General features: G+C 31.9%; 1 protein-coding gene across 1 annotated transcript; it reads left to right on the plus strand.

The window, feature by feature from the left end:
* Positions 1-3,148: 3,148 nt before the first annotated feature.
* On the plus strand, positions 3,149-10,468 carry LOC107451528 (flavin-containing monooxygenase 5). The gene is made up of 4 exons (XM_016067664.4): positions 3,149-3,483; positions 5,088-5,407; positions 7,256-7,555; positions 9,465-10,468. Exons 2-4 carry the CDS (start codon positions 5,090-5,092, stop codon positions 10,449-10,451), a joined length of 1,605 nt encoding a protein of 534 aa, XP_015923150.3. The 5' UTR covers positions 3,149-3,483; positions 5,088-5,089; the 3' UTR covers positions 10,452-10,468.
* The last annotated feature ends 1,187 nt before the right edge of the window (positions 10,469-11,655 follow it).

The following is an 11,655-nucleotide window of genomic DNA, read 5'->3' on the forward strand; positions in this document are numbered from 1 at the left end:
AAATTTTATAGCAACAAATATATATATATATATATATATATATTTGTTGCTATAAAATTTCCTTAATACTTTTTTTAGTTTGTAAGTTGACTTTTGTTTTAAAGTACTCTGATGTATATGTATGATGCTCCAAGAAATTGCCTACTTTTTTTTTTTAAAGATTTTTTTGAAAAATGCTTTCCTGATTTTTTCGTTGGTCGAATGCGCCTCTGAATTAGTTTCAAGTATTTAAAACATAACTAACTTATTCAATAGATATTCTGGGTAAAATAAAGAGCCAATAGAGTTTTTCAACTTCTGCTTTGATATCTCCTGATGTGATTTTTTATTTATTTTTTTTTTCTTCCATTATGTATACTTTTTTTTTTTTTTCATTTTGAATACTAGTTAGAAAAAGTGTCATTTATTCATTCATTTGTGTTTTTCATTTTTAGTGGTATGTTTTTCATTGCTCAATATAATAAAGTTTAATTTATATTGAAAGTGTCTTGTCTCTTTTTAAATTTTAACATGATTAAAAGAAATGCTAATTCTATATTTTATATGTTTTTCTGTCTATACATTAATTTTGTCATAGTTGCCTGTATAGATTTTAAGTTGTCTCTCCAAACAGATAGAAGTTAGATCGTGAAAAGTGTACAGTACGAAAACAAAAAGTGGAACTCCCTAAATAACTTTTGATTTCATGATCGGATTCACTTGATTTCTCTGCAATTGGACTCACTCTGGCGATATTTTAAGTTACATAATCAGGCATAAAAGTAATTTGTCAAACTAAACATAATTTTTTTTTTGGGGAGGGGGTGGATGCGAATTCCTGTCCCTCTTGATATGGGGGTAGCTGCAATTTGGAATATAAAAGCGATAGAGCGGTTGAAAGTTTTGTGTTTATAATGTTAATTTAACTATCTCAATTTTTTTTTGCAAACGAATGTTTTTTTCGTTTGCCTTCAAATTTGGGATTTTGTCACTTAAAATTATGTTGATTAAAGTGTTGCAAAAATTTGTATAACTTACAACTTAAATTTTTTTTAACCATTGGTGTAACCATTTATAAAATAAATTTCTCCTGAAATAATCTTTGAAAAAAAGTTATATCATAGTGGGCTAACTTTCTTTATTCGCCTTATAAGTTTCAGAGATATGGAAAGATACCTAAAAAGTGTCATTAAAATTAAGGAACCCTGAAACTTATGGCCGTTCTCGCGTGCGGGAGACGGGAACAATTTTGTCAAAGTAACGCAATACCCTTAAGTTGATTTAAATATTGACACACTGAGGAAAAACAATTCTAGCAACGACGAAAAAAGAAAATTGATAATTTATCAATCAAAAATATCTACGAATAAATTTCTGATTTTAAAATGTATCAAAGAGAAAGATGGAATTAAAAACAATTCAAAATAATTCCAAAATTTGCGGTAATTAAATCATTTGATTTTTTTTTTTTTTTTCATTATGATAATGATTCATCGGAAACTTTAGTTTTTCAAAATATAGTTCTTATTACCCACACATATAGTAAAATTACTACGCTGGAAAGTGAATGCTGCAGGGGGAGGGGGGAGGTTTTCACGTCATCTGAAGAATCGCGAATAAATTAAAAGTAGGCTCTTTTTCATACTAGGCTGTAATTACCAGACTAATAAATAACCAACTTTTCTTTCATTCATTAATTTATCAATTTGTTTATTTTAAGATTTTGTCAGCTATCCATTTAAGCAAATAGAATGGTAATAGGCCTCATCATCTGTTTACCCTGCTATGGATTTTTTAATGGTTGATTGGAGTAAGGTGCGTTATGTCTCAATTAAAGCGGGAAAAATAACATAAATGATCCTCTTGAGTGTTTTAAAGATCCAAAACTTGAATATACTAAGCTATGGTGTCTTGAGTCATCCATCTTTTATGTGGTTATTTTATTGGTTTACCAACGCCAGACATGCGTGCTCAATTGGATGGTTGAATGAATGTAAAAAATAACAAGCTTCCTGTCTGATCGTAAAGACAAGGTTCCCAGTAGAACACCGAAGTCAAGCATCAGTGGCTGCGGGTGTATGATAGAGCATTCGCCTCCCAATGTGGTGACTCCGGTTCGAGTCCCAGCTATGTCTAGTCGATACGAATTCCGCACCCGGCTCGCACCGACCATAGTGCTGACGTGAAATATCCTCAGTGGTAGACGGTTCATGGGTTACAGTCCCCTTGCCGTCAGATTAACTGTGGGGAAGTTTTCGTGGTTTTCCTCTCCATGGAACGTAAATGCTGGTTAGTTCCATCAAAAAGACCTCCACAAAGGCAAGTTTCAAAAATACTTGATTTAGAGTTCCCTTGTCTTCTGGATTGGGCTCAAAATTACAAGGCTATGAAGTTGAACATTGATAGTCGTAAGCTTATAATTGGTTGACTCTTTAACGACTGTTATAAAATAGAAAAATCAATAGTTTAAACTGTACTTTTTTTACTCATCACTTATAAAATCATGCAATGTTCCATTAAAAGTCAATTCTAAATTTAACATTTCTGATCTTATTAATTTATTGAAAATTCACTGAATCTAAAAACTTTGAAATTAAACAATAAGAAAATATCAACTAAAAAGATTTACACTCTGATTATTAAATAAAAAAATTTCAAATTTTTAGAAATGGAATATCTGCAATTGACGCTGTGGGGGTATCTCGATCGTGATTGGTTGGGTTGTTGAAAGGTGACATTTGTTTACGGTAGCAACCGCTCTTTCCTTTCTATTTCGAGTAAGTCAAGCCCGCCGAGTATCAATTCTCTTAAGTGACACATTCTATATTCTTCACAAAGATTTCAATTCTTTCAGTATATCTTTCTTACTTAACACAAAGCCATGTAGAACATAAACTAATTATGCATCGAAAAAGGCAGTTACACAAAAGAAATTATCTATCAATAAAATACATCAACAAATAATACATCTAAGTTAAGTAAAAGACGTAGAAGAGAAAGAATTATATTTCAACGAATTCGATGTGCGATATGGCACTATATTAAATTAACTTCACGTTAATTAACGTTCCAATTTATGTGGAGAAACTTATCAGAATTTTTACACCCCATTTTGCTTGCAAACGATCAGCTAGCACTGACGTCATAGTCAATTTATTTGTTCTGGAGAAGAACTACTTCCGCTGAAAAATATTAATGTATTGATGTTAACAAAAAACTAGTAATTTTCAAAAATCGCGGAAATAAACGGAGTTTTTTCCCCCTATTGCATTCCAATAATAAATATCAATCAATTGATAAAATGCAAATTTAATTTAAATACCAAACTTCCGTCTTAAAGGCATGATCGCGTATCTTCTGAATTAAGTTCACAGAAATAAGGAAAAAATCTTTGATGTGTGAATTCGGTTTCAGCATGTGACAGGCAATCTTGTGGAAAGAAAACAGTTTTCTTGAGCTTGTAATTGATACTGCGATACATTTACCCAGCTGCATCGTGTCAAGGTAAATAAAAATTATTATCATTATTACTGTAGAAATCTTTCTTTAATAGTTAATCAGTATACTTATATTTATTTACAGTTTTGTTTTATGGCTAGACAGTAGTGTTTACATCGTATTTTTAAACATCCAAGAACAAACTTCTTAAAGAATATAAAAATGAAGCGTTAAATTTTATGATGCATTCTTCTTTTATGATTTTAATAATATTTTGTACAAAACTTCCAATCGTTATTTTTGATTTATGAATGAATTTTTTATTTTATATCATAAAGATGTAATAAAAAAAAAGACTCACGGCAAGTTAAAATGAATGTAAATAATGAAAATTTAAAATAATTAGTCTTTAACACCAGGTATCTCAGGAAATTTTTCTTTTGTTTTTTCCAATTCAAAAATTTCTTATAATTCAATTTGAATTATTTGAAAGTTTTGTGACTTTTACTTTTTATTATGAGCAATTATTATTAATTTTCTTAAAATGTTTAGTGTTTAGTCTTCAAAGCACGTAGTGATTTGTTTTTGATTAAATTTTAATTTTTGAATGCATTAAAACACTTTTTTTTCGTCTTGATATGAATGCATTTTCAAGATAAAACAAGTGTACTCAAAACTAACTAGTTTAAAAACGAATTTTCAAATATTCCACGGAAGTTTAATTTCCTTTTGTGCAAAAGCCCTTGGTATCAAAACTTAAAAGACCATTTAGGCACGAAAAAAAAAAACTTTATTTGTTTGCCTTAAAAAACTTTTTAACCATTTGATGTAAACTCACGCTTTTTTTTTCTATGGCCCCTATTCATAACCTAATCCGTTGATTTCCTTTTCAAAATAATTAGTTTTTTATTGTATTTTTATCCAAAATTTCTTTCTATGCATATATACTCACTTTTTTTATTACATAATTAATTTAATAAAAGGTTTCGAATATGCTTTAAAATCAATTTATATAATTTTGTTTGATTAAAATTTGGATGGGATTCTAGTAACTTTGCTTATAATAAAGAAAATTTTTACATCTTGCCTATTTTACCATTTGGGGTAACATAGCATCTTATTTGAAGAGCTTAGTGGAAGAAACAGGAAAGTAACATTTTAATGAATTAGAGTTTATGAGCTTTGAAGTTTATACGTTCCTCTTTTTTGTTATTTCGTTTAATCTTTATGTTTTTAGTATATTTGGGAGGACATAACCGATAAGAGTTTTGGTAGTGCGTATTTATTTGACCCTAATTCTTTTAAAACGAAGAATTTTTAATCTTTTTGTGCGTAGTATTTGCGTGTTTTCGTGGAGAATTTTTAGTACTTTTCAACGAATATAATTTTGTGGGTAAAACTAATTTAAATATGCATATATTTAGGCTTATAATCACGAAATAAAATTTCAGCTCCCTCAATTTTGAGCAAATTGGCATCAAGTTTTCCTTATCCCTACTAGGGACAAGGTAAAATTGTTGCTAGAGTATCTTTCTTCTTTTCACTATTGTTATTTTTTTTTCTGCATTCAAATGAACACAAGTATACGAAATTTAAAATAATTATAATTAAATAGTTTTACATGCTGCAGTACTTATTTTTTAACAGAATATTTATTCTTTTACTTGCAGATATGAAGAAAGTGGCGATAATCGGGGCTGGGTCTTCAGGCTTGGCCTCTGCTAAATCATGCAAAGAAGAAGGAATAGCTTTCACTATTCTAGAGAAATCGGGAAAAGTTGCGGGACTCTGGAATTTTCAAGAAGATAATGGACAAGCGAGTGTAATGAAATCAACTGTCATTAATTCTAGCAAAGAAATGAGTGCTTTCAGTGATTTTCCCCCACCAAAAGAGTTTCCTAACTATATGCATAACAGAAAAATGTATAAATACCTTATGATGTATGCTGAAAAATTTCGACTCTTGGAGCATATAAAATACAATCAAGAAGTAAGTATTTATATAATTGTACAGTGCACAGAAGAAAAAAAAACGGACCACCCTGAATAACTTTTGATTTAATGATTGGATCTTCACGTTATAATATTCAATCTTAATGGTTCGAAGGGGTGACCTCAAATATGCTAAAAGTTGAAAAATTTTAGCACACAATTATAAAATTTGTTTATCCAAAGATAATTCCATGCAAAAAATACATTTTAGTTAATATATATTATTTTATTCAATAATAGTTGAAAGAATTTTGAATTGTAAGCTCTAAAATTTTTTAAATCATTTTAAGGTAAGTCATTTTACGTAGCAAATTACAAAATTTGAGCGAAGTTGGTTGAATAGCTCCTGCGAAATCGAATTTTAAATGTAAGACTTTTTCTAAAATTTGATTTCCCAGAAATTATTCAATCGACTATTTGATGCTTCGTTTTTTTTTTTTTTTTTTTTTTTTTTTTTTTTTTTTTTTTTTTTTTTTTTTTTNTTTTTTTTTTTTTTGGCTCACTGTACAACTACAAGCCACATTTCTAAATCAGAAAATCCTTGTTATCAAAATAACATGTTAATGTTAAAATAGGTAGTTATCAATGAAATACGGTATAAATGAAAAAATCAAATTTACCCAAAAATTACATATTTGGGTGGAACTTTTCTTTAATTTCTCTACATACATTATATATTTCAAGGGGTATTGAACTGGAGATAGATCGTTCTCTGGTTCAGATTAAAAAATTACGATCTGTGGAGGAATGAATAGTGTGTGATAAGGTCCTCCCTGTGAAACGGGCTGTGACGTGTGTGCGACTGAATTCTTACTCTTGGTCATAGATGGCGCTTGGTCAAGAAATTCACCCTCTGCCTTAAATTCACTTGATATCAAGCAGACTTGCTAGTATTGGCAAATTGCATAAGTAGAGTAGTGGTAGCTCAGGGGATGGCGCGTTCATCTCCCAATGAGTTGAACTGGGTTCGAATCTGCTTATCCTGACGCAAAAGTACAGGAATTCGCTATCTGTTTGCCTCTGTCTTACCGCTTGCCACCTTAGTGCGAGTCTTGCCTTATATTACGTTAGCTATTATTATTATGCTCCGTTGTAAGTTAAGAAAGGATCATTGCGGTATAGGATTTAATTTAGCATCCACAGCTGCATGTAGTTCTATTTTATTTCGTTATCCAAACTAAACAAATATGCATTTAAAGCTTTTAAAGTTATACCTCAGGCAGAAATTTAATTCATTTACGATGTGTATAGCTATATATATAGCATAGTATTATTTTAAAAAAAGGTTATAGTTTCGTAGTCTTACTGGAATCCCAGACTTGGCGACTTATTCCGATAAATAAGGAAAACATTCCTTCTTGAGAAAGAAATAACTTATCAATGTTGCAAGATCATTGGCTCTTAACAAGACATGCTCTTAAGAAATCATGAGAGAGAAAGAATTTTTACTTTTGTTTCGCTGTAGATGAAAATCGTCTTATAATCGTTTCTTTAAATGCGAACAGAAAGACGTATATTTTTTTACGATTTTTTAGATATCATTTTTATTAATTCTTATTGCTTGTTAATTGATTATTGTTGTTAATAAGAAAGCAAGCAAAAAGGAGGCTGAGCAAACAACGCCGTTTCAAGTATCGACGATGTTGACCTACGTTCGCACTAGCTTTTTTATGTAAAATAACATGGTTTGAGATCTGATGTCTATTATTTTATTAAAAGCAAATTATCGGTCATTTAATTTATCTTATTATCGGTCATTTAATTTATCTTATTATCGGTCACTTAATTTATCTCATTATTGAATTTATCTTATTATCGGTCACTTAATTTATCTTATTATTTGAAGGTTATCAATGTAGTTCAAACTCCAGAGTATGATGTCACAGGAAAATGGATAGTCACATCTCAGAACACAGTCAATAAATCTATAGAGATCGAAATTTATGATGGGGTATTGATTTGTACTGGACATCATTCCCTCCCTTATACTCCTAAATTTCCTGGACAAGAAGAATACGCAGGAAGAATTATCCATACTCATTCAATAAGAGTTCCAGATTCATTTAAAGATCAAAAAGTTCTGATTATTGGAACTGGAAATTCTGCATTGGATGCGGCAGTGGAGATTAGTAATGTTGCTAAACAGGTACAATAATTTTTAATTTTTAACTGTTCATCATCAATGCTTATAACTTACCCAGACATCTTGGAGTTTTTAATTAGTTTAAGACCGCCGAAAGAAAAATGAAGCTCTTCCCCAGGCACGCAAGCTCCGGATAACTTTTTTCAATTAGTAGCCTGTGGCCGGCAGAATCTAATTACTTAATAGCCACCTTTTCCTCAAACCTAATGAGTCTGTGACTGATAACGATCGGTCTTTTTCATTTAATAGACATTTTTTGAAAACTTCTTTTTTACTTGATTTAAATTATATTTTCTTTTTTAAAAATTAATATTATAAATAGTTAATGTAACAGTAAAAATAATATAAATAAATAACAAAATTGAATTGAACATACTGACTTTAAAAAAAACTTTATTTAAAAATATTAGGAAATTTCAAAATACATTTAATGCATCAGTTGCCGTTAAAGTGTATAATTTAGTTAGATATTTCATAGAATAACCAAGTTATTTCATGAAATAACTAGACTGGTCAGTTAAAGTATTTAAAGTAGACTGGTCAGGTAAAGTTTTTTGTGGCATAGTACAAAACATCGCAATATTTTTTTGCTGTTCGAGCCTTCATTTTTAACTCGTACATTCCTGAACTTTAAAAAATTTAAAAAAATTATTCTTGACAAATTTATTTAAAACTGAATATTTTCCCTATCAGTAAAATAATTTGAGTCCTCATCGGACCAACATTCGCGAATCTTGACTCATTAAGGGTTTAAAAAGTAGTTATTTTTCCGATATTGGCCCAATATAGAATTGTCAGATTCACTCGATATTTTACGTCCACTTTACAACTAATATATTGGCCCTATATAGAAATATCAGATTCACCAGATGTTTTACGGCTACTTTGCAACCAATACCGGCCCTATGTAGAATCGTCAGATTCACCAGATATTTAATATTCGCCATTCAGCCTATATGGGTCATTCTAGGACCAGTATTAAAAAAAATCTAGTCATCCCAATATAAATACACAAGTGGGCGACCTTTGTGCTAAAATACAAACTAAGGTAAACAACGTTAAAGAGCACAAAAATATTATTAAAAGCAGACAGCTGTTACGGATGCTCAAAGGGCAACCTTCATCAGTGCAACAGAAAGAAAATTTCTGTTGCCCTTTGAGCATCCGAAACAGCTGTCTGCTTTTAATAATATTTTTGTGCTCTTTAACGTTGTTTACCTTAGTTTGCATCCCAATATAGCTCCCTCGGTGCATGTTCTTAACGCTGTTTTTCCGTGCTCTGACGCCAAGGAAAATAAAAAAAGCCATAGTTTAAGTGCCTTACACATGAAGCAATGCGGTGATTTTAAATTATATATATAATCTTGCCTTGAAGAACTATCTAGGCTTTAGAACAGACGAATAACTTAAATATTTTAAAAGTTATTAAACTTTTTTAAAAATCGCCAATTAGGGGACATTTTCCCACCTAGATGAAAATTATTAAAATCACTGCCTTATTCTCAATTTTTGCAAATTTTTATGAGCCTAGGTAATGTTTCATTAAAGTAAGTTTTTAAATATTAAAAAATTAGACCACAAACGCTTTTCATTTTCACAAAACTGTGGCTATTTTCTCCATATCGTAACATTTTGCGCCATTTTCAAAATAAGCGTAGACGACGCTGGCTTTAGATAGTCTAAACTTGACCTAACAGTCCTGAGAAATAGTTGTTAACCTCCAGCAATTAAAAAAAAATAGCATATTATTCGCAAAAAAGCATCATTTTAAATTACGACGGAGCCTTCGAAAAACAGCCAAAAGGAGCCAATTTTGAGCCTAACTGGGGACAAGGTGAAATTGTTGCTAGAGTTACAGTAAATGTTTGACACTTTCTTTTTTAATCTTCGAAACAATTCACTTTATTTATAGGTGTACTTGAGTACAAGACGAGGAGCTTGGATCATGTTCAGACTTGGACCAAACGGCTTACCAATTGATACCCAGTTATTAACGAGAGCACTTGGAACGCTGGGCAATTTTGTTGGGTGGTCGCTTTCGAACTTTGTTTTAGAACTTTACTTAGACAGCAAGTTTAATCACGAATTATATAATCTGAAACCGAAACATAGATTCAATGCCCAGCATTTAACAATCAATGATCATTTACCAAATAAAATTCTTAGTGGAACTGTCATTGTAAAAAGTGATGTTCAGAAATTTTCAGAAAAAGGCGTCATTTTCAAAGGGGAAGAAAATGTTACAAAACTGGATACCGTCATTTTGGCTACGGGATACACAATTAAGTTTCCATTTCTCAAGGATGAAATAGTAAATACGACCAACAACAAAGTAAATTTGTACAAAGGAATTTTTCCACCAAACTTGAAGCATCCGACGTTAGCTTTAATTGGTTTGATTCAGCCATTTGGTGCTTTGTTTCCAATTTTTGAAATTCAATCTAGATGGTATGCTCAGTTACTGAACGGAAAAGTGAAGTTTGCGGACAAGAAAACAATGATGTTAGATATAAAAAGGAGAAATCATGAAATCGAAAGACGTTATGTGTTGTCGCCAAGACACACGGTACAGGTTGATTTTATTCCATACATGGATGAAATTGCTTCTCAGTTTGGAGTAAAGCCGAATTTCCTTAAAATGGCTTTAACAGATCCATTGCTGTTTTATAATTGTTATTTTGGACCATGTACTTCATATCAATATCGTCTTGAAGGCCCGCATAGTTGGGCGGATGCTAGACAAGCTATACTGACCACCAAAGAACGAATTGTTAAAGCTTTGGATACTCGCTGCGATACGAAAAAAAGCAATACGACAGAAAAGATAATTTTTATGTATTTTCTGTCAGTTATGATCTTATGTTTTTTATGTTTTCTAATATTTCGTGTTATTAAATGAATATTTTTATTATCTTATACGTGTTGGTTTTTTCAATCTAGAATTAACAATTTGTTAGTATATTTACAATATCCATACTGCGATGACTCCACGTAACTGCGACAGTTACAATTACTAACTTGAATTCTAACTTTTCATTCGCCCAGGTTTTCATGGTTTCTCGCCCAGGAACAATGTTTTCATGGGGCACATTAGGACCCATAATCCTCATGGAACAATACCTGACGTCTGTAAGCTACTTGAACATAGTTGCAGACCAGGTTCACCCATTCATGGCAACAGTTTTTCCTGCGGGGGATGGTGTTTACCAACAGGATAATGCACCATGTCATAAGGGTCGAATCGTCATGGATTGGTTCGAGGAACATTCCAGTGACTTTCAAGTCATGTCTTGGCCCCCAAATTCACCTGACCTTAATCCAATAGAACATTTGTGGTCCTACTTGGAAAACCAAATTCGTGCTGCCACGTTACCCCCTCGCAATGTGTGGGAATTACAGGATCAGTTGGTGAGCGCTTAGTACCAGATACCCCAGACTACCTATCAGCACCTTGTGGAATCAATGCCATGGCTGATGCTAGCAGTCTTGAGGGCTAAAGGTGGTCCTACATGTTATTAGCAGGATGGTCATAATGTAATGGCTCTTCGGTGTATATATATATATATAAAACTAAACTTAGTGGCGCGACAGCCCATAGGGGGCCTAGGCCTACAGTGCCCATCTCAGTTTTCATGATCTTGGGCTCTGGGGTGCAGGAGCAGATGTTCCGGTCAGGTGGTCAGCCGAACGCGAAACCCCCAGTGTTTGGTTCCCAAGCATGCTTGGTACTTATTTATCATATATATATATATATATATATAGATAGATAGATAGATAGATAGATAGATAGATAGATAGATAGGCCCCAAAACCCTACGACGTTTCTTTCTTCTTCTTTTTTTTTGAAAACTAGAATGACGAAACATTATTTAGGAAATTCTTTTCCTCTGAGATGTGGCGATAGTTATTCCATCACATTGACGAAATGCTCGCTTGGAGCATTTACCAGGAAATGGCTTCGTCAAAAACGTCAGTAAGTTTCGTGAAACGTGAGCATCAAATTTTTACAGTGTTGTTATAATCTGCAGCACCCATTGCCATGCTGATGGGTTTCTGCTAAGAGTTCATTAGTTTTGTGTAATAATGTCGTGTTTACTTTAAAA

This window comes from Parasteatoda tepidariorum, chromosome 10 (assembly GCF_043381705.1).
Source record: "Parasteatoda tepidariorum isolate YZ-2023 chromosome 10, CAS_Ptep_4.0, whole genome shotgun sequence".
Taxonomy (NCBI): domain Eukaryota; kingdom Metazoa; phylum Arthropoda; class Arachnida; order Araneae; family Theridiidae; genus Parasteatoda; species Parasteatoda tepidariorum.